Source organism: Colius striatus, chromosome 4 (assembly GCF_028858725.1).
Source record: "Colius striatus isolate bColStr4 chromosome 4, bColStr4.1.hap1, whole genome shotgun sequence".
Lineage (NCBI taxonomy): Eukaryota > Metazoa > Chordata > Aves > Coliiformes > Coliidae > Colius > Colius striatus.
The window spans coordinates 41,992,996-42,016,361 of NC_084762.1; the positions used below are offsets into that span (position 1 = coordinate 41,992,996).

General features: G+C 38.8%; 1 protein-coding gene across 1 annotated transcript in view; it reads left to right on the forward strand.

The window, feature by feature from the left end:
• Positions 1-23,366, forward strand: part of SPIRE1 (spire type actin nucleation factor 1) — a 132,415-nt gene that overhangs the window by 101,383 nt on the left and 7,666 nt on the right. The window contains exons 9-12 of the mRNA XM_061994452.1: positions 10,690-10,853; positions 14,918-15,008; positions 15,712-15,854; positions 22,004-22,141. Coding sequence (XP_061850436.1) covers positions 10,690-10,853; positions 14,918-15,008; positions 15,712-15,854; positions 22,004-22,141 — 536 coding nt within the window. The remainder of the gene's footprint in view (positions 1-10,689; positions 10,854-14,917; positions 15,009-15,711; positions 15,855-22,003; positions 22,142-23,366) is intronic.

Consider the following 23,366-nt stretch of genomic DNA (forward strand, 5'->3'; position numbering starts at 1 on the left):
ATACTATGTTTTCCAGAGATCACCAATTTGCATTAGTTCAATGGTTCTGATGACAAAAGCATGACAGATATAGACGTACATTGTGACTTCCATGTCTTTAAGAGTACAGTATTTGTCTGTATCAGAAAAAAAACCGAGTTAGATGGATTTTTGAAGAGCAAAAGTGGCATCTCATGGCTGAAAAGCATGAAATAATCCACGTTTGTACTCACTGTTGCTGCTTTTTGCAAAATATTTGTGCTTACCACAAGGCACTGGTCCAAATTCACGTGACTAGTGACAACTCTCATTGTCTTTGGAGGAAACCAAATTCATCAGTCTTATTTCATTGCATGGTTTTTGAAGTGCCTGGTAGAGTTTGGTGAATGCTTGAGAGCATTTTTAAAAGCATGATGTTTTGAATATTGGTTTTTTGGGCCTTCTAGTTTCTGATTTGGATTCAGTTGGTGCTTACTGTATCAATTATATTTCTAATAGGCCTAAACTTTTTTCCAAATATAGGAAGCTTGTAAAAATGTGGACCAATTCTTTACTTTTCTTTCAAACATTCCGTTTCAGTACTTTAAGTATTATTAAATGTCTGCCAATTATCATGTCCTCTCAGCGGCAGCAAATTTGGTATAACAGATATTTTAAATTTCTGATATAAATTACATTAAAACTCACTTTGCAAACAGTTTCTGAAAACAATGTTGAATTTTGGACTATTGCTGGGTAGGACTTCCTGGGCTGATTTCAGGGCTTGGCCTCTGATGAGGGACGCCTGCCTGCCACCAAATCTTATTTCTGTTAATGAATTACATTTTTGAGTTGTGGGACTGTGGTAATTCACAGAATCACAGAATCTTAAGGGTTGGAAGGGACCTTGAAAGATCATATAGTCCATTGAGTTGTTTGGATTAAAAACCATATTTCTGGAGGTGCAAAAGGGGATGCATGCAAGTTTTATTTCCCAAGTGTTTATTTGCTGCTGGCATGAAGAATTAAAAAGAACAAAAGCCTTGAAGATTATTTTTTCTGATGTTGAAATATGAGGATCTCTTCCTTCTCACATTGAAATGATTATATCCAAAGTTCTTTTTAGAATGAAATGTGTTTGTGTAGAGTTGGGAATGGACTAATGTTAGTGACATTCATTATGGTACAAATAGATCTGCCATATAGTTTAGATAACCTCTGAATGTAATTTAGTGTAGCGTGTAATGAGGTTTAAGGATTATAAGCCTAAGTGGAAGCACCATGCGGGACACTGGCACCATCTGGACAGGAATATTTATTGCTATTAAAAAGAAAGGGGTAAAAGAGTGTTAGAGTGAAATATTTGGGAGTATAATGTACAATGCACATGTCCCAGAGTTATTCCTCATGAGTACAACTACACTTGACTATTGGGGTGAGGGGGCTGTTCTCTTGCAGTTTCTTCTCTGCAATGTGTGTGGACCAATGGCATGTGTTTCCCAGGAGGCACAGGCACATTCCCTCTGCTCTGCACATGATGTGTGTAAAGGTGAGATCTTCTCCACCTCAAGCTGCCACTGAGAAAAGCCAGCCTATGGCTGGCCGCTCTCAAACATCTTTGGAAATGGCAATTTAGTCTTGTTAGCTCTTCTCATAAAGGCAGAGGTTTAAGTAGAGCAGTGAGCTTTCAAATGACCTCATAAAATCACCAGAGTAAGCTTTCAAGACAAACACAGTCTTCAGGTACTTGTCCTTTTAATTAAAAGTATGGATTTGTGACTCAAGCAAGTTGAGCTAATAGTCCTTGGAAAAAACTTTGTTTCATGTACGTGTTTTATCAACCTTCAGCTAGGACTCAACATTAGGCGATAAACACCCTTATGCTTTAAAATGTGTTTGCCTTTTTAGTAAGCTTGTGCAGCCATTTAGATCCTGTTTCTGTAGCTGTTATCTGTGCTTGATGTGTAGTTAATGAACTACAAGAAAAATACCCTGACTCGCAAATTTGGCTCTGAGTCAGCCATCTACTCCGTACACCACATAGGCTTGTTCCCATGAGCAAAACTTAACCCAGCACAACCTTTTTTTAAACAACTTTTAATGCAGTGGTATGTGTGGCTGACATGCCTTTTCATACCAACTTGCATGTTTCACAGAATCATTATGGTTGGAAAAGACCTTTTAAGATCATTGAGTCCAACCACTAACCTGACACTGCCAGGCCTATCACTAAACTAAACCATATCGCTAAACCTTATCAGTTGTCAAGTAAGATAAACAACCTGATGCCAGATTTGATGTCTTCTTGTACATTCTTGTTGCTGGGCATGGCCTGCTTATTCAGTTTAGTGCACTGAAATTTTGTTGAGAAATATTTTGAGAGTCTGCTCCCTGAATTACATGGTGTAACTGGAAGTATAGGTAGGGCTTTCCATAAATAAACAACATCTGACCACTTTCTTATCTAGGAATAAAATGGTTAGAGGCCCATAAACAAAAGGATAGTGTTATGGATACATTTTAAAGACTAAATGCACCTAAGGTTTTTAAAAAGAACAAGAATCACACTGTGATTCAAGCACAAATCACACTGTGTTTCGCCTGTTTTTTCCATCCTCTTCAAGGAAACTACCGATCAAGCTTAGCTTGAGCTTCTCTCTTTATTAGTTTAATTATACTCATTGGAGATTATGCTTAAAAAAAAATGGAAATATATTTATTTCAGGTCACTGAAACTTGTGTGAAATGTGGCTTTGTACTCTAAAATTGTTTTCAGCTCTTTCTCTCTCTTTCTTCCCCCAGACCTTCCTCTCTCCCCTTTCTCTCTTTCATGGCATTGTAATTGAAAATATTCTATATTTAAGATACTTGTCTCTTGTTTTGTATTTGATTTGTTGAATTCCAAAAATCTCATTTGACAACTATAGAAATATATTTATAATTGCTCTATTTGAAAGTCCCAATTATACTACTGTGGTTTTCAGACTTTTAGCTTTACTACAGTAAAGCAATAGTACGTCTGACACATTTTGGAGTTAGGCATCAGAATCCAAAATGTCTCAAGTGTAGTTAATCTTTTGTTTTCATTGTCCCTCTGCTTTTCTGATAGCTGAATCGTTATCTTTTTGTTGTTTTTGTTTCTTTTTTACAGCAATGCGGCCACTTAGCATGTCTTACAGTTTTGACTTGTCAGGTAAAAAGTGCAACAACACCTGAAGTGGTTATTGTGCTTACTGTGAAATCTGTTCCATCTGTTTGTTGAATTCCCATTTAAGAAAGAAACTTGAAGGGATTCTTCCTAGATATGGTCAGCAAAAATAAAAATTAAAATCAATCAATATCTACATTTCCTTTGCCACAAAAGATGTCCAGATCTAGGAAACAACTATTTCACCTGAAAGAGACTGCTGGAATTCTGTTTAAATAAATAACCAAAATAAGATGGCCCAGAGCTATTCAGACTCTAAAAAGAATTGCAGAATATAGTGTCATCTTCAGATCTGATTTACTTTTGTATCTTTACACTTGCTTTTTTACTAGACAATCTTTTGCAGTACTTAAAGTATAACTCACAAGGATCCAAAAACTTGTTTTGAACTCCTCTACCATTCTAGTTCAACAAAATGCACCCATGAGTACTAATCTAGGACGGAATTGTCAGTTCTATTGAGTGTCTTTTACAGTAAAGTAAGTCATGAGAGAAAAGATGTTCACTCAAAAGAGGTTAAAACATCCTTCTTTACTGGTTAGCAAAATAAGTTGCTAAGGTTTGCTGGTAATAGCTGAGACAGAGGATTTGATACCTGATCCTTCATCAACTATCTAATACCAAATTTAAAGTTTCCTCTTGGTGAGCCATTAGTTAGGACGTGCAGTAACTATATAAACATGTTCTACTTTAGAGATAACAACATCAGAGAGAGTTTGTGCCTGCTAGCCAGAAAGTGATTTCATTCATCCCTTATTGTACATGCTTTCCAGGATTCTCAGGCCCAAAGACTCCATCACTGAGGTTGGAAATATTCTACATTAGCCTCATAGAACTTTGTCTGCTGAGGAGAGCTCTTAGGCTAGCTCTTACCTGATTTCCCCAAGATGACTCCTGAGAAAAATAGTCTCCAAATAAATTCATGCTTTCATTTTGTGAAGAAGCAACAACAGCTGTACCCTTCCCCCTTCCTTCCAGTTGCACATAGAAACATCTCACCTGGGACTTCTGCAAAGTTTTTATTCTCTGTTTCTCCATGCACTCCCTAACCTCTTGTGGTTATTTTCCCCATAGAAGGGCATAATCTGACTGAAATGCTAGCATATTGTGAACTAGAAAGACCATATAGAAGTTTTTTGATTACCATAATATAAAAAATACAATAGTTTTGTACTATGGGAGTGAAGTTCACAAGTGACCTGTCTGTGAACATAGCTTCATGTTCTGGCTGAGCCAAGTAAATAGCTTGCCACTGTCAAGAGGCAACGAGAGACTCTCACTGCTCTCTCTCCTCCCCAAGCTCCACTCTAAGCATGTGATTCCTCCTCTGTGTCAGTCCTGGTCATTTATTCACAAGATGACCTGTTTAAACTCATGTAGCCCAGGAATAAATATTTTTTGGTTTTTTACTGGGTTGGTTTTCTTCTCTTTTAGTGATTTAAACCTGCTTACTATCCGATCAGATGATCAGAGAACTAGCTGACAGCACTGGTTAGCATGGGTGGATGGGAGAAAGTAACAGGCTCTCCCTGTCAGAGACAGTGGCAAGCTGTTAATCTAGCTGAAGCCCTTTTGTGAAACCTTACACCCATGGTGTATTGTACAGCTACTACAGCTGTCTGGTGGGATTCAAATGATATATGTATTCGGTATCATGTTTAACTCCACTGAAAGATGGAGGGTCCCTAGGGATTCAGATAGTAGTATAAACAGACAAACTTCAGTTTTCAAAAAGTATTGCTACTTTCAGATATGCCAAAAGTTCCTTCAGTTTTAAGACTATAAAAATGAATGTACAAGTGACCAACAAAAGGAAATGTTCAGATCTGTCCTTCTGCATGTGTCTATCTGCTTCTTCTGCCTTTTATTTCAAAGAATCACAAGACATGTTCATTTATTTACATCCAAACCATATTTTGTAAAAGCTCCCATCATAATCTATTAATCCATTGCCATAACATTTTTATTTTAAAGAAGTAGCTTCATAGCAATCTATACTGTACGTGGATTTGCTCTTTTTGACTGACCATTGAAGAATTCTTCCTGTTTCCTTTATTTGTCTTCCAAATGTGATTAGTTTTGTTTTTTTCAAATCGTGGTTCTCAGCAAGTAGTATCATATGGTGTGACTGAGTAATCTGATAAATTGTCTTTAGAAGTAAATTCAGGATGATTAAAACATTCCAGTTAGGTAGATGTGAGACACCAGATGAGCAGCACAAATGAATCAGATGGGTTGGGATGTCGATAGCAAGCAGATAAGCAGTCATTTTGAATGTTGTTGCTTTGCCTGCTTTAACTTTTCTCATTATTTGGGTGACAGGGAAGCTGTACTGTGCTTTCATCATACTTGCTTTTTTCCATATCCTTGCTTTTTCACTGCTTTCTTTGCTCTCTGCTTGATGGAATTGATGTCACAAAAAGACAAAAACCATCTGAAAAAGAGTAATGTTTCCTACTGACTACTAAAGGACAGGCGCAGATTTATATTATGCTTGCTGTCTTCAACTGGGATGATGCAGACCAATTCTGAGAAGAGTTTTACTGGCATCAAGCCAGTGTAGTTGGTATGTCACACTGCTTGGCTCTATGCATCTGCCTGCTGTTATTCTGAAGAGGAGAGGAGGTGTGCCTGGGATCTCTTTTTACACTGCTGTTTTCTACTGGTAGAATAAGAGCAAGCAGTAGCCACCTGTGGTGAAAGAGTAATCTGAGAGATACTCCAGATATCAACTAGAGACCAGGGCAGTCATTGCCCTCTTCCTCTAATAAAAATACAGGGTAAAAGCAGCTGTACTTCAATGCACCGTGTTGAACGTAGCTCAGAAGATTAGTTATTCCCACTCGTGACATGCTGGTTCAAAGCTGTATGCGTGGCGGCTGTGTATGTGACTTCTCCCCAGTAGGATGGGAAAGAGAATTGGGAAGAAGTGAAACTCATGGGTTGAGTCAGGAACAGTTTAGTAACCAAAATGAAATAAAATATAATAATAACAGCAATGGTAATATAGAAAGTGTAATGAAAAGAAAGGGAGAGAGATAAATAAAACCCAAGGAAAACAACAACAATAAAACAAAAAGAAAACCCCAAAACATGAAACAAGTGATGGACAGTGCAGTTGCTCATCACCCACTGACCAATGCTCCAGCAGCGATCGGCCCCTCCCTGCCAACTCCCTCCGTTTCATGTTCTGGGTATGATGCCCTGTGGTGTGGAACAGCCCTTTGGCTAGTTGGGGTCGGCTGTCCTGCCCATGCTCCCTCCCAGCTTCTTGTGCACCCCCAGCCTACTCGCTGGCAGGTAGGGTGCAAAGCAGGAAAAGCCTTGGCACTGTGCAAGCACTGCTCAACAATAACCAAAGCAGCCCTGTGTTATCAACGTTCTTTTCAGCATAAAACCAAAACACAGCCTTGTGCCAGCTACTAGGAAGTAAATTAACTCTATCCCATCTGAAACCAGAATGAGTTGCTGTTTCAGAAAGAGTTTGTCCAATTTGGGGGTGGAGAAGTACAGGGAGAGAAGAAAAAGGAAACTGAAATATTTAACCCCAAAGTTCACAGGAGTTATTCCTATTGTTCCCAGCACTGTGAGATGATGTGTATCACTATTGGCTTTGCATAGTCTGTGTCACAGACCAATGTGAGGAAAGAACTCCACCAGCGAATCTCTTGATTTAGATAACACAAAAATAAATGTGATACAAACACCAACAAAAGACTAGCAGCTTGATATACTGATTTATTAGTTCTCAGGATTGACTTCAACATCTAAGTCCATTGACAGCACATCTCTGTTACCAGTATTCATTATGTGATATTTCCCAGAGTATTATCATCATCATAACTAGCAAAAAGTAAACCTAAATTAATTCTGCAAATCCATTTTAGCCTTCTTTTAAATTTCTAAAAGTAGTGAGGGAGAAGAGTGTAGTTGCTGTGTAGAACACAGTTCATGTTTCTGTTGTCATTATTTTCCAAGGAGAGCTGGTTAGGAGGCAAAAGGCATATGGTTACATGACTACTGCGGTTCACATGTAACCTGTGATCTGCTTTAATCCTTGTTTTGTAAGAGACATAATCTTACATGTTCATAAAGATGCATTTCATGTTATCCTAGGGTGAGATGTTTTTGTGTCCCTCTTCTTAAGACTAGTCAGGGAAGACCAACGTAAAGATCAAGTTATCAAATCAAGACTTTCTTTTCTTTCATTTGCCTATTGTTAATGATAGCTTAGAAGAAACTCTAAAGAAACCAAACATAAGAATCCGATTTACAGGTACTATTCATTGTATTTGCTGCCTGAAAACACAGAGAAATTACACTCCATCAGTGTATCTGACTCACTAATAAAATCTTAACTCCAGGCTATTACACAAGCTTTTTTTTAATATCATTTAAGTAATCTTCAAAACATTTAGATGTTCTAGGAAACTAGACATTTTGAACTACTACGCTTAAAAAAAAGTTTCAAGTAATTGCCCATTAATTTCTTCTGTCATATTAATTTTTATAAGCATTAGTCTATTGGTTGTTTCTGACTTGTTTATCGTCATTAATTTTGTCTTGTTTGTTATAATGTATGATGATTTGACACCTGGTGGTATTTCCATTGCCTGGGTACATCTCTAAAATAGCTTAAACAAAGTAATAATTTTTTGGTCTATCTGCTAACAAATTCTGATTGTAATTTTGGAACAGGTTATTTTTGTTGAAATATGTTTGCTGAAAATGTGAAATTTCATTATCCTTTCTTTCAAATATGATAATACATTTGTTCACATAAATCCAGTGCAGGAATTATAAACTGAACTTGAGTACTATTGACAAATGAATTTTATAAAGTCAATGTTCTCTAATTTTCCTATTTTTACTTTTTTTAAAATTCTTTAGTGCTTGCAAGTTATAAAAACTCCCATTTTTTTTTTTAGGGCAGAATAGTGGTAGATGACATTTTTTACTGAAGAGCCCTTCAAAACAAATGCTACATTGGATTGTCTTCTCAATTCACCAAAAATTTCTTTGGTATTTCGAAAAGACTTATAAACCAACATATGAACAACAAGAATGTGTATGAACAACTCATACATGTGTGAATTTAAATAACAACTAGTTTAGGCATTATAGATAGTGATTGGCTACATAAATTACCTCCAAAATAGATCAGGAATTTTTATTTCTAGGGCCTAAAATATCTGACAGAAATTCTTAGAAAATAAAACCAACCCCCCCCAAAAAATACCCAAAACAAAACCAACAGAGAACAATTTATGATGTACCCTAAATAACCATTCTATTACCTCCCATAGTGTTAGGAGTTGTCTGGTGGATACTCCCTCCTCTTTCCTTTCCCCAGACCTATTGTGTGTGTTGTTTTTTTTGGAAGGCGGGCAATACTGTTGGCTTTCTCATAATTTATTCTCCCAGTGTGTCCAACTGTACTTACAGGCCTTTCATCACCCTCCCTACCATCAGGCAGGGATACACCACCCAGGAATTTTTTGGGAGAAGGGTCACCACCTTTAGCTGTTGTGTTGGTGGTGCTGGGACCGCTTCATGGGACAATCTTCTCAGGAACCACCTCATGCAATCAAATATTGAATCAAAGATTTTTCTTTTGCTCATTTGGGAAACCCTGAGCTGCTTCGGTCAACTGCATGCCAGCTAATTGTGAAGTCTGAAAAGGTGTCATTGCAGTAGGGAGGTGAGGCAGTTTGGTTTTTGTTTTCCTGCTGTTGCTTTCTGAGATTGTGTTGAATGGCTGTCGGAACAGGAATGCGTTTGATTTGGAGGACACCCATGCTGCACTCACAGAAATCTAGGAGGAAAAAAAACCCCATGACCTGTAAGCCTAGTGCTAGTCAAGACACCCATTAGCAAAGCCTTTGAAGATAGGAACTGAGAGTTAGAGAGTCTAAGTCTTTGATTGCAATTCTTTGTAGGGAGGACCTGAAAGCAGTAATAGCACTGTAGTACACAGATTCACAGGCTTGGAATGTCAGCATGGCTTTAATTGTCTAAATAATCACTTTTTCTAATACTCTGAGTTGAAAGTATGATTTATAGAGGAACTGTAATTCATCCCCTGTCCTTTCCAGCTCAGTTTCCAACATCTCACAATAACGTAATTAATTCTTTAAAACATCTATCAATTTAATTTATTCCTATTGTTCCTTTTCAATAGCTGCTCCAGTGAAAATGTTGTAAAAGAGACCTACTACTGCATTTGAGGTTTTGTCTAGACCATGTAGTTTTAATTTACCTAGTGCAAGAACAGCTTTCATCAGTGCAAATTTTGTTACAGCAGCAGTGACCATGTCTGTTTATACCAGGGCAACTATGTAACTCCAAATGATGTCTGAGTACTTACATTATTGGGATTAGGAATATGTGGGTGATGTCACTTCTCTGTCATAGTCCTCCCAGTAACCTAAGGTACAAATCATTTGACCTTCTGTGCCTCCTTTCACCATGCATGAAAATGAGAATAATAACTTGTCATTACCCTAGCCTTGAAATACCTAGAGGTACTTTGTTATTACAAGACCGGGGAAGGAATCCTATAATTACATGGGCAGAAAAACACATTTGTAGAAAGACCAGATGCTTAGGCATACATGCAAATGGGAGATTAAAAGCTTCTCTTCCTTCTCTCTCTGATGTAATTTTCTTCAGATTGGAATACTGCACTTTATACTTTTACAGGGATAAAACTGATTTATCAGGCCAAACTCTAAGCTCTCCTAAAATACTAAAGCCCAGGTTATTATCTTAATGTCCAAGCTATGCACAGCAGACCCAACGCTTGTGTTATCCGAGATGCTTCTTCATTGCACGCTGGCAGAAATCCCAAATCATTTACTCAGTGGAGTTACATCCTTGTGAAACTCATGTAGATTAAAATAGAGCTGGAGCCTCATGTTTCTGCTCTTGCATGAAGAATTGACATCAGAGACATACTTTTAATACATATGACCATACAAGCCTAAGAATTGGACATATTTTTGATGAATGCTAATCATTTAATTCATTTTTATTCCTTTTCTGTATACTGCAGAATAGAATGTAATTCTTTCCTCACAGGAAAAACTAGGTTTACCCCATGCTAAACCTGCTAATTTCTGTGTAGCATTGTCTTCAAAGTCACTGGAAACCCACTTGTCCAGGCAGTACATTCTTTTGATGCTTGTTAAATGGTTAATTATAAACTACTGGCAGAAGGGAGAATATTTTCAGGTTTAACACAGGGACTTTTTTTTTTTAAGTTGGTTGATATTATTCTGGGATTGGGTTTTAGTATTGTGCACTGCTGCTTTTTCCACTGCTTTCATTCTCTCATATTGCTTCTGTACCACAAGCCATTGCCTGTAGTTCTCTGAGCAACATATTGCTAGAGCAAAATAATTGCACACATACAACTATCACAGTATTCTTTTTCCTTTTGTATGTATTGCCTTGATAATAAGATTTGAGAATGCAAAGTAAAAATTAGGTCCAAACACTAATAGTTTTGTTTCTTTTGCTAGATGTAACTACACCAGAGGCTGGAAGAAAATTAGTGGCTGCCTCTGTAGTGAACGGTGGCCTGTCACCACAAGGAAAGCAGAATGGGGCCATGCAGGCGACAGTGCAACGCAAGAGACTTCTTAAGGCTCCCACGTTGGCTGAACTTGACAGCTCAGATTCAGAGGTAAAAACATCGGGACACATCTTGCTTCTCAATTTGTCAGAACTGAATTTTACTCCCTAATTTGCTGATCAGCTGAGAAATGACTTGGCAAATTTTCATCCGAATTTTCCTGAATGACTGCTTTGTCAGCTCACAGAAGTTCAAAAATATTAGATCAGACCTCAAAAATGAGAATATCCTTTTGAAAGGTTACATTTTGGCCTTAAACTAGTGCTTACTTATTTTTCTAAATGCCTGGTATCTGTCCACGGTGTATATGCAGCAATTATGCTCTTGGGAATGCAGGCAAATGTGTTGCAGCCTTCTGGCACCCATGCAGGAGCTGCCACTGATGGGCTCAGGTGGGAGGCCAGCTTTGTTGTACCAGCTGTTAAATAAAGAACATCAGCTGTGCCAGAGGGATTGCAGTTTAGTGCAAATGTCAGTGCTTTAGCTGTATAGGCCTGGGAAGTAACATCTGACAAATGCTTTGCAGATAGAGACAAGCAAATACCACTTAAATGGAGAAACAACTTTGAATCCATTGCCTATGAAATGCAGAGTTAAAGATTTTAAAAGCATAAAAAGGAGTAAAGCTTGAAAAATCTCTCTAATTTAAAAGCTGCATAATATATAAAGCTCAAGAAGCACTAACATTGCATCTTCCAGAATCAGAATGACTTCTGAATCAGTAGTATTATTAATTGAGTTTGAACCTTTCTAAAAGTTAAGCTGTCTGGGAAGCACACGCAGGCAGGGTTTATTCACAGAGGCTAACTTTTGCCTGGTGAAGGCAGTCTTCCCTGACTCTCTTTCTCTCCAGTAAATGGGGAAGGAAGGGTTTCCTGACAGGAAGCTTACAAAGGCATCTGATCTGAAAGACAGGAGGATGGGGAGAAATATATGTATCTCTGCATATTTCTTCATCTACAAAAGCTGACTGTATTTGTTTTAGGGGTTATCCTATGGGTGACTTGTGTGGGTGCATAATGTGGTACATCTATTCTGAAAGCAAAAGAGATTTGCATTCTGAAATGTCTCAGCAGTCTTTAAAATTACAATGGAGGCTGTAGGAGGTTTTGTTAATATGAATGAAGCTGGGCAGGATGCAGGAATATTAAGGCCTGTTAGATCTTGAACTTATGGCTTCCCAGCTTGTAGCTCCATACATCCTGAAGCTAATGCAGCATGATGTTTCACATGGAAAAATGAGCAGAAATCGGTAAAGGAAAATTCTGTGAAGGGAAACAAGAAGTGGTTCTTGTCAGAGGGGAAAATAAGACAACTGATTGAGACTATTGATTAAGGAATACTGTGTAGGCAAGCAAAGTTGTATACCATAAGCTCTGACACGTACAGCAAAAGATAAATTGAAAATAAATCAGCCACATTGAGCTGTCACGGAGAACAAAGCTGTACTGGTTTGAGTCAACACAAGTAGCTGGTGAAGCAAATAAGACAATAAAGATACTCAGCAGAATATTGGTTGGGGCTCAAGAACAGTCCTAAAGTGGTGCAAATAAACAAACTGAAGGACGTTTGGGTGAAATTTTCCAAGCTGATGATAGGGGTGGGACATAAAAAGTGCAGATCACTCTGTCAAATGTCTTATTTCTTTCCTGACTTTTGCTTTGTATGTAGCACACAGAAGAATGTGTGTGTTGGCCTGATTGCCTAGAAATGACTCGGCCACTTCTTTGCCTGCAATTTGAATTGGGCCTAACCTATTTCAGGTTACTCCCTGGGAGTTAAATTAAGGCTATGTTACGCCCTAAATTACAGGCTGCAAATATCTGTGCTGCTGAGCTGTGGACCTCCAAATGAGCTATGATGCAGAGGCATTTTCTTCCCCCTGCATCGCCTTTGTTCTTCTCTCAGATGTGTTGTGATGCAGACCATGCCTCACCCTAACACTCAGTGATGCCAGCCAGAGGTGAAAGTGAAGGTGTGATACAGCCCTGTGCCCATTTGCTGGCAAGGATGAATATTGTACAAACAGTTCCTGCTTTCTGTCCTTGCTTTTTTTCTGCATTGCCACTAGAATCACAGTTTCTGAGGGGGACCAAGAAGTGCAACTTTACTTTGTGTGGTAAAGAGACATACCAATCTAATACTAATCTTTTACGCATAATAGTCAACAGTTACTATCTGGATATGAAGAAATTCTTATGATGGTTCATCAGTACTTCCTGCACAAGATCTCATTCTTAGAAAAGCCTTCCATGTTTGAGAAATCGTAGGACAGTAGTAGCATTTCAGGACATGTGTTTGTGCACAGAAAAAGTAGTTCAAACTGGCAGACCAGGAATACCTGCTGCCTGAGTAGGATGTCACATTTAACATACTCCTGCTTTCTATTCTCCCTGGCTTGATTGTTTATACTTACTATTTTTTATATTTAGACATTTGCCCTGAGAGTTCATTTCCTCTCATTCTTTAGAACAAGAAGTGTAACTTCTCAAATCTTTCTTGTAGATCTTGGCCACAGAGAAGTCCTTAGTTCTTTGTCTTACTTTGTTAGCTTCTCTGGCAATGGGAAATTAATCTTCCACTCAAAAGAATTTGAATTCTAAAAATGAAGAGTTTAGTGGTTTCCTTTGTACAGGAATTATTCTCCTTCACAAAATTTAAGAGTTTAGCTCTGGACTTGTGAAGACAATTGGGCCCTTTCTAAAGAACAGTGCATCCAACTGTGTTACAGATTCTTCAGTGATGTTTTAAGGCAACCACACAGCATGAAGCAGTTGTATGCAAAGCTATCTGAGCTAGCTCTGTAGTTAAACAGTCCTGGCTTCTGGAAGTAAAACAACTGATGTTGCTAAATGTGCTGCTCAAATTCCCCTACAAGCTTCCCATTGCGACTGTTTTGTGGGGTCACACTTGATGCAAAAAAGTAAATATAATTGTTTTGGGATCTGAGCTGGTTTGAGTCCCTTTGAAAATTACTGTTGTGACATACGTATAGATGGGAACAGTACACATCCCAGTGTCCTCACCTACAACACATACCCTTGGGCTAAGCATGGAGTACAGGTCACCTGATGAGACCTTGTGGAGGCCTCTGTCCTTTAATGCTCACGGAGCATGGTGCTCATGGAGATGATCCTTCCAGCTTTGCTTTTCTGACTGTCTGTTACCAAAGAAGGCAACTTTTCAGCCAGTAGAGGTTTTCCTTCTTGCAATTCACACAACTAAGGAAGTCTATGAGAGAGCAGCTCAGCCACTTAGTGAGTTATAGAGCAAGTCACTTGCTTGATCTGTAAATGTTGACAACTTAAATGATTTAAGTCTCTGTGATTAAAAGCATCCACATTAGAGCTAAAGAGCATTCACACTCAGTCCTTCAACTCTATTCCTTTGGGAGGCTCCTGTGATGATCTGTATCTTGCTAGTAGCTGGTGGCTGAAGACATGTTTTAGGTGAAAGTAAAGGATTTAATAATTTGGGTGGCATAATGCTTAAGATAGGTGAAAGGTGTTAATCAAAGCCCATTTTACTTTTATTTGTCTTGCCAGAATTGCTTTTGGCTGTTGTGATTAAACATGCTTATATAATGAATAAGATTTCTTTTTAATACAGAAGAAAGGAGAAACACACCAGGATCAGAGGTTGGAGAACAGTGCAGTGCAGATCAGATTAATTTCTCTTTACCCAAGTCACTTGTATGAGTGGCTCTCCTTTGGAGACCAGGGAAATCCAAGTGCAGATTCCTTGCCAGTATGATATATGAAGTTGAAGTAATGTATTTACTCTAGCTGCAAATCCTCAGAAGTCCTTGAATACAAGGAGAAAAATTAAGAGGTTAAAATGGATTCATGCACCTCTTTCCTGATCATATTCTTTCACACAATAGTTAAATACACTGAATTCCAACCATGTACCATTTATCCCAGTTTGATCATTGAAAACTGCACTTATTCAGTGCTATGTAGAGTCAGTGTTTTTTCAGGTCTTCTTCTAGGGCTTTGAGTGGTTGAGTGGTGCAAAATACTTTTGATAGCTTGTGATTTCTTTGTGCTAAGAAGCAGTAAAAGAAGAAGAAACAATTCTTGAGGAATTCTGTTTCTTTTCCTCTTGTGACACAGGAGGAATCAGTGCACCGATCAGCAAGTAGCAGCAGCATCTCCCCTTCACAAGTGGAAGACCCCTCTCAAGAAGGCACCAACAGCAGAAAGAGTGAGTTTTGATGAGAGATACCTTTGTGAAACAGAAGATTTCATACTTGGAAGTTGATGTGGAACGGTAGAGAAAGTCTCAAATGGATGGGGAGTAGTTTAGCTATGCTTATCTCACAAAAGAGTTTTTTGCTGCAGAAACGCATTGTAACCTAAGAACAATGTAAATGTTTTCTGCATCTCTGTCGCCGTGACAGTGAATGTACTTGTTTGAATCACACATAGCAACCACCAGTATTTCTCGTAAGTATCTACTGGGAAGAGGGGAGGACCTGTTCTGATTTTTTCCCTGCACAGTTATTGGAGGCTTTACTGTATAACAGTATCTTTCTTTTCTTTTTTCCCCAAAGTGTTTTAATATCACTGGGAAGATTTTGTAATGAAACGTGTGATCTGTACATGTATTTTCTGGGCATGATAGTGAAATAAGTAGAATAAGCAAATACCCTGAAACACTGAATTTGTGTTCAATGGTGACTGGACAGTAGCATGCCTGTATTTGCTAATTTAATGAGTATTCCTGTTCTCTCAATCTGGAAAACGTGATGTATGTGATATCTGTCTCAAAGACGTTCTGAGTATGGATGTGTAACTTCAGCCACCAAGAGCAGGAATTCTGGCAAACCAGTGGCTGGTTTAAGTGCTGAGCAACGTATCCAGTAGTCTTAAAATAACTTATTGTTTTATGCTGGTTGAATCTTTAGTGCCACCGAAGTTCTTGCCCATATCATCTACACCACAGCCCGAGAGACGGCAGCCACCTCAGAGACGACACTCCATTGAAAAGGAAACGCCAACCAATGTGAGGCAGTTCCTACCACCTTCAAAACAGAGCTCCAGGTCACTTGTAAGTGGAGGGGGTGGTAGGAGAGAGAAAAAGAGGCATGCTAAGAGTATAATGAAAATTAAAACTTGGCTTCAGTGTGATTAGAACTTGACTCAAAGAAAACTCCTCAATTCAGAAACAGCCCTTGGCTACTAAAGACATTTTGAAATCAAGATTTGAACTTTGTCTCTCTAGCATATTTATCCAAAATACCAGGTACAGGTGCCTCAGAAAACATTTGCACTTTGATTAGGACCCTGGGTAAAGCCACATATCTTGGTTTTATTTCAGAATGTTACCAATGCAGATGAACTTCACCTTACTGATTTTCCATTTGAATGGAGACAATTCCAAAGCAGTGGATCTATTTTGGGATTTGGGGGAATGTTTTAGTTGTTGGAAGTATGACTGAATGAATGGAATGATTTCTTCCCATCTTAAGAACTTTTGTAGCAATGTTTATATATGTGAAAGCTCTTTCAGTAATCCAAACTAAGGTTTGTCTGTTGTTGAAGTTACTGAGGCAAAAACCTGTGTTACTGCTTGAAAAGAAAGTACAGTACATTTGATCAATTAGCTTTAATTGAGAACTGTTTTCCAACAGAGTATAACCAGCAAAGGGTATGAAGTCCTGGTTCATTTGTGCTGACATACTGATTAGTGCTTTGTAATTTCATGCAAGATATGTTCTTCGTCTCTTTTCCTACCAGCAGGGTTTCGAAGTACGCCCTGTGAGGTGCTGGTGAATAGGGAAATTGATAATCACATCCTGGTTTTGAAAGGAAGGGAATATTCACTTGCCCTATCTTTTAGTGCAGGGTTATTAATGGGCTTTGAAGAATGTTCTGGTTGGCACAAGAGATGGTGGCCAGGATCCAAACCTGTTAGATGAAGAATTTGAACAGTTAAGCAAGAAAGTAATCCCCAAATATTCCCACCACATGCTTTCTCCTCTTCTTTGCAGAGAGTCTGCTGGATTTTGTTTATTATATCCTTCAAAGCAGAATGTAGTTTCTCATTCCTTGTGAAGGTCAGGTAGCAGCATGTTGATAAACACACAAGTAGACTTCTTCTGCCAAAGAGAACTTAGAGAAGAACGGATTGCACCAGAACTGAGGGAGCACACATTTGATGACACTGCCATATAAAATGGATTGCCCTATCATCACCTTCTGCACTCAGTGTTATGCGGAAGCACAAGCTTTATTTTCTGACAGGACCAGAGTCATTCACAGACATTTTGTTTGAAGGGAGGAAGGGAGAAAGCATGATATGTTATACCAAGGCATTTGCTCCATCACACTTTTAGTGTACCTAAATATGTTACATCGTAGTATTGATCTCATATGTATCTGAGGGGATCATGCAATTTAAAAATCTTATCTATGAAGCTGTTATTTTAAATAGGCCAGACAAATTCTTAACAGGACCTTTTTGTACATATATGTATTTTCTCTCTGTCAGTATGTTCACTGACATATGCCTAGAAAAATCTATAAAAAATAAAACCATTGCAGAAAAGGAATACAATTATTTTGCTCCCTTTTAAAAATACTAAAGGAAAAAGGAGAAAAAGCCCTTAGCTAAGTCAGGCTATTGTGGAAAAGATTTACTAGGTTCTTTTGTGCTTGGAGTTTTGTTGATTTTGCTTTGGGGGTTTTTTTGTTGGTTTCTTTTTTGTTTTGTTTTTTTTTTTTAAAAAGTCTTTAAAGATCTGTCACAGGTCTTGGTTTTGGTTATGAAGTGAGGAAGAAGGAAAATCACTAAGAACTTGTTTTGTTCGATGCTTCGAGAGTGAATTCTTTAACTTGGCAATAGTGCCCTCTAGGGTGGGACAGACAACTCCCACAGTACTTTTGGTTTTAGTTTTGGTAGATGGTTTTTGATTATGCTGGCACTGGGCCAGGCCCATGCTTTGGCTTACTGCAAGTCTTTCCTTCCCCAGAGGGATGCCAGCTTCTTTCAGCGGCTGCGCCAGATGCTGCGTATGTAACATGGCCGTTCCCAAAGCAAACGCCTCGCTATAACTGCAGAACGTTATTTTCTTTTTATTTCACTTCACACTTCTTCATCCCTTCCCCCAGGACTGATGGAGTTTCATTTCTTATCACCTGCTCCCGTGACTGCAGTTCCTCTCCAAGGTGAAAGAGGCCTCGACAATAAGTAGCTCTTGGTGCCAGTGAAAACAGACAGGAGCTTGCTACAGTCTCTTAGCAGGATTAGGGAGAAACTGGTCTGTCGTGCATACTAACGATGGAGTTTGTGAACTGGCATCTCATCAGACAGAGAGAGTTAGAGCTAAGTAGATGGGGAGGGGAAACAGACTTGGAAAAATGCCAAATGTAGTTCTTTTGATATGTCACCCTATCAGGGCTATGTGGAAAGGCAGGACAGCTCAGGGATTTTCCCAGGGCTCAACCTGACGGTGAGCTCACTGCAGTGAGCTGACTCGGTGCCCAATAGGTGAGATGAAGCCAGTGTTTTGGGATGTATATATGAATGCCTTTGTAGTCTGTTTGCTTTTTTAATTATTATTATCATTATTATTTTTCATGACTCAGAGGACCAAAGTTAATGGTTTCATTTATACACAGCATTCGCTTCTCTGCTTCCTATCTATTGTTCAGGTTCCTAGGATAACCAGTTTATTTCCAAGGATGACTTTCAGACCACTTTTTTCAACTATGCAAACAGCTTCTCTGCTCAGCTCTCATCCCGTTGAAGCAGCCATGTGTGGGGTGGCAGGGGCTATGTACTATCTCTGTGAGAGAGCTTTTTCCAGCAGGTGGAAACCCTCAAAGGTTTGCTGTTTTTGCTGGCTTTGGAAATCACCTTCACCAGCATGTTCCCTCCTAGGGGAGCACTTCCTAAGCTGTGGCAAGAATTAAAGCTTAGGCTGGGACGTTGCACCTGATTGATTTTGATTTCAATGTGTGTAGGATATTTGTGTGTCTTCAATCACCTCACGGGGAAAAGAAATCAGTACTGAAAGGACAGCAAACTAAAAATGCAACATCACGAGATTATCAATGGGACAGACCTTAAACCTTACAGCACATGAAGATCCTGCAGCAAAAATCCAGCAAAACTATTCTAATCCTTGGACTATGTTGAAAACAATAAGGTTTTATGTTTCTAAGACGATACACTATGTAGAATGGAAGGGCATTTGCAATCTGTTTCACTTGAAAACGTACACATGGTTTTGGTCCTCGGCACATTTACATATCATAAGTTGCAGAAAAACTAATAGCTATGCAGAATGACTAATAACTGTAGCTGTGTAGGGGAGGCAAATCCATTAAGAAGAAAAACTGATTCACTTACCCCTAAGCAGAATTGAAGAAGAATATTTTTTTCCCCCACTTCTTGTCTCAACCAATTAGTGAAAGTATTAAACCTGTTTCAGGACAGTTTATAGTTGAGATATCTATCTGACTTCTTAGAAACTTTAGTCTGCAAAAGCAACGAAAGTTCCGAGTGCTTGCCTAATTGTGGGTTGCAGAATTTCAATGCCAAGCCGGTGCCTGTTGGTATTATGTTTTTACTGGGGCAGCCCATTCGAGTGCCCAGTGACATCCTTTAATGAGAAGTTTTACAAGGAATACATTAGTGTAAAAACGTGTTAGTCGCAAGGAGCTATTAGGTGCGTGTGTGCTGAGAATGACATATGAAGCACTTTATTTCACATTATGGGTAATATAGTTCTTACTACCCGCTTTTCCCCAGTAAAAAGAAAAATTACACGTATATACACCTTAAACTATTACAGTGTGTATAATAACACTGCCCAGTCAAAGTGTTAAGCCAATTCTTACAAGGATCTCCGAAATTCAAGTTCCAAATCCTATTTTTAAGTAAGATTTTTGTTTTTCTTTTAAAATGAGAATGCAGACATCTTTCATATTAAAATGAGTACTGAATACAATTCCAGAAAATTGAGACCATTCAAACCACATTTTGCCTTTAGTATAGTCTGTTGTATGCAAGTGTTGCAGAGAGCTGAAGTTCTCTCACTGGGAGCTGCCCAACTTGAGTGTAGATTATGGTTGGAAGTTTGAGCAGTAAGTCCAAAGCAACCTGGTTTAATGAAGTTTAGTCAGTGCTTAGTGCAATTTTAATTAATTTCAGTGCCTTCGAGGTAGCATGGAAACAAAAGATTTTCTTGTGTACTTATTTCTAGTCCAAAAAGGGGGGAAAAAAACATCATTTTTTCTGAAATCAGCATAATATTTATCTTTCATTTAATGTTGCATTAACATTTTGTTGTCCTTGTGTAACCTCTGGAATTAAAACATTAGCATTTAAACATGTGAACATTTTCTATGTTTCCCCCGTTGCCTGCTGGCTATCTGTTCGCTTTAGTGATAATAATTTTTGATTGGTACAACAACAGGCCCACACTATTCCCCTAGTACCTGCTCTACACCTATCTGCAGACTTTCTTCAGAGGAGCAATATTGCCTGACGTCATCGTTCAGTAAATTAAAGGAATGGGCATTCATGAGGGGGAAGGAAGAGCTTCAAGTAAGAAACCTATTTCTAAAGGACTTAGAGCTCTGATTGATTACAGGCATTCAGTGAGCCTCATTCACCTCGGACAGTTTCTCTCAGTCTCCCACGATGCAGAGTGGAGGGGCTTTGCTGGCATTGTGTGCATCACCCTTTCCCACCCACTTCCTCTCCCGCCTCACCCCAGCCTCCAGCAGTGCCTTCTCCATAGCGAGCCAGTTGCTATGGGAAGAACCCATATGAATGAAAAGCTGAGAGCTGCTGGTTAGCTGTAAAGTTGCTCGTATGGAACAGAAGTTATTTTGTTTGGGCTTGTGCAGCTTTCCACCTCAGAGCAAGGTGCAGCCGCGCTTGATGCCGTTTCTTCTTTTCAGAAAAGTAGCGATTCTGTACCCTAAAGGTTTAGCTGGCAAATGTAACAAAGTTAATTCTAGTCTTTTGTGGGGTACCTTAAACAGAGTGAAGTTTCTTTTGTGTTCCCTTTCTAGATAGGTAAGACAACAGTTTTTAAAAATGTGGTGGTTCCTAAATGCTAATGTTTGCCAGGTCTGCAACTTAGAAAGATTTTCATTTCAATCCAATGGAAAGACAGAACAGACCGCTTGAGTATGTGGAAATCGAGCATTTCACTACTAATCCAATTCATCACTTCAATTCATAAACGAGATCTCCAAACTGTCAGCTGCGTCTTTGTATTTGCAGGAGAAATTTCCTTCATTTATTCAGTGAGCGTTACATGTCATTGTCTTTACCTCACAGTAGCCCCTCCAGGCTGACTGAAAAGGTTCACTAAGCATAAAGCGATGGGAGTTCCCACAGAGGTTTCTGTCTTTCTGTTGGAAATGTATAATCAACTACAGGGCTGGATTACAAATTGGGTTGGTGTGGTTTTTTATTCTCTGGTACCAAATTCAAGAGTTCTCAATATTCTCCTAAAGGCTGTCATTTGGAGCAGATGCAAAAATTTCTAAGCGGAAGTTGTGTTGTTAGTCTGTATTTGAGTCTCTGCCATTAATAACACAACACTGGATAACCCGTTCTCCTGCTTTATATTTGAAGATTACACTATAAAGCTCAAACTGCTGCCATTACTTTCCTGGGGTGGAAAGGAGAACTTCTCTGCCTGAACTGACTTAACTTTCTGTAGCCTTGGTGGGATTCTGATCACGTGAGCACTGAGACATGGTACCTCTGAATAAAAATTTCTGCTAGAATGGGCTACTAACAACTTTCCTCGGCCACTCTGGGCATCACAAAATCTCAGAGCTACTGCATGCCTTCAAAAGGTATACTTAAAAATAATGTTTTCTGCCAAATTATCTTTTCCCTTTCAAGTTATAAACCTGAACATTGATCGGATTTAAACAAATCTTTATAATAAAAGACAAACGGGAGAGAAGGGTCAAGTGATTTGCGGAGGAAAGATGAAGAAAACCATCATTGTTATTGAAGGCTGAAGATGACACTGTTTAGATCACACTTAGGCGGTTTCCAATGGTTTGGAACTCATGTGATGCCCATGAATGAGCCAGTGCTATTCCAGTTTGAAGGGAGAAACCCTTTGTTTCTGGAGTTACTAACCAGGTGGCTGGTTGTCTAGGTTGAACTCTGGAAGAAGCGATGTGTTTTTGAAATAACACAGGTTTTTTGGCTTCCAGGAGGAATTTTGTTACCCGGTGGAGTGTCTGGCTCTGACGGTGGAGGAGGTCATGCACATCCGTCAGGTGCTGGTGAAGGCAGAGCTGGAGAAGTACCAGCAATATAAAGATGTCTACACTGCTCTCAAGAAAGGAAAGGTAAGGATAACTCTGTGGAGGCTCCAAAGCTTACTAAGAAAGGCTGGTCACACAAGCCTCCTATTCACATATTTATTTCATACCCCGTATTGGAGAGAAAGAACATATGTCCACCAAACATCCCCCTAAATGTTTTAACACATGGGTCAGCTTCCTTGAATTATGTGCAGAAGCATCAAAACTTTTCAGAGAAACAGCTTATTTGTTTAGATTCTCCATAAAAATGCAGCAGTGTTTCCAATTATGAGACCATATGTATGTTTTAAACTTCATTGACTGAAGTGATTTCTGTCCCCATGCCTTTTGCAGTATTGCTTAGCACTTCTATTCCAGAAAATAGAGTTACAGATAGCAGTGGGCAACTCTAAGTTTTTCATATGAATCCTTATGGTCAAGCAAAGAGGGAATGAAAACCTTTAGAGAAGTCAGGTGTGCCCAGAAGGAGGTTTAATATTAGAGGACCCATCACCTAACACATTTTTTTCTGTAAACTACAGATTGGGATTTGGTATTTACCAGTAGAAGCAGTGTCCTTTTCTCCTACTTTTGACGTGTGCTTTTAGAACACCTCCAGCAAATGTGTTTTGACTTCACATTGTAATTTACCTACAGGCTTACTTGTGTCCAGTACGCAGATTTAATTTAGAGACCTAATACATTTAAGACAGACGAACAAGAATCTTAAAATGTCATTAGATTCACCTGTTGCATGTTGTCATGATATATTGAGCTCAGTAATGAGCTTTTGTCAAATCTCAAAGTAAGTTGATGCATTAAGTAGTTTACCCCACTATTAAAATGGATCACTTTTATTTCTAACCAAATTTATCTAGCCTCACCTGAGTCTCTGGATCTCTGTATGTTATCTTGCATTTGACTGCAAGCCTTTCCTTCCAAGAAATGTTCTTAAGCTGTGATCCCTACCTCCTTTCAATAAACTGAGTAGATGGGATTTATTATCCCACCGTAAAGCAGGTTTTATTCAATTAAGAGTGTTATATCAGCTCTTTCTTGTGCATCCTTTAGTTTTCAAGAACATAGGATTGGAAAAAAAATTGACAGACCTTACCACAGGCAAAAAACTTGATGTCCCAGAACCTCACCTGGATGGCTGGGAACCATTTCCAGCCTAAATATATTCATGACTGAATTTATGCCTGTTTGTTCTTGCCTTCTTCAGTTGTAACAGTTACCCTTCCTTACCGCCATTACTCTTACTTTCCTG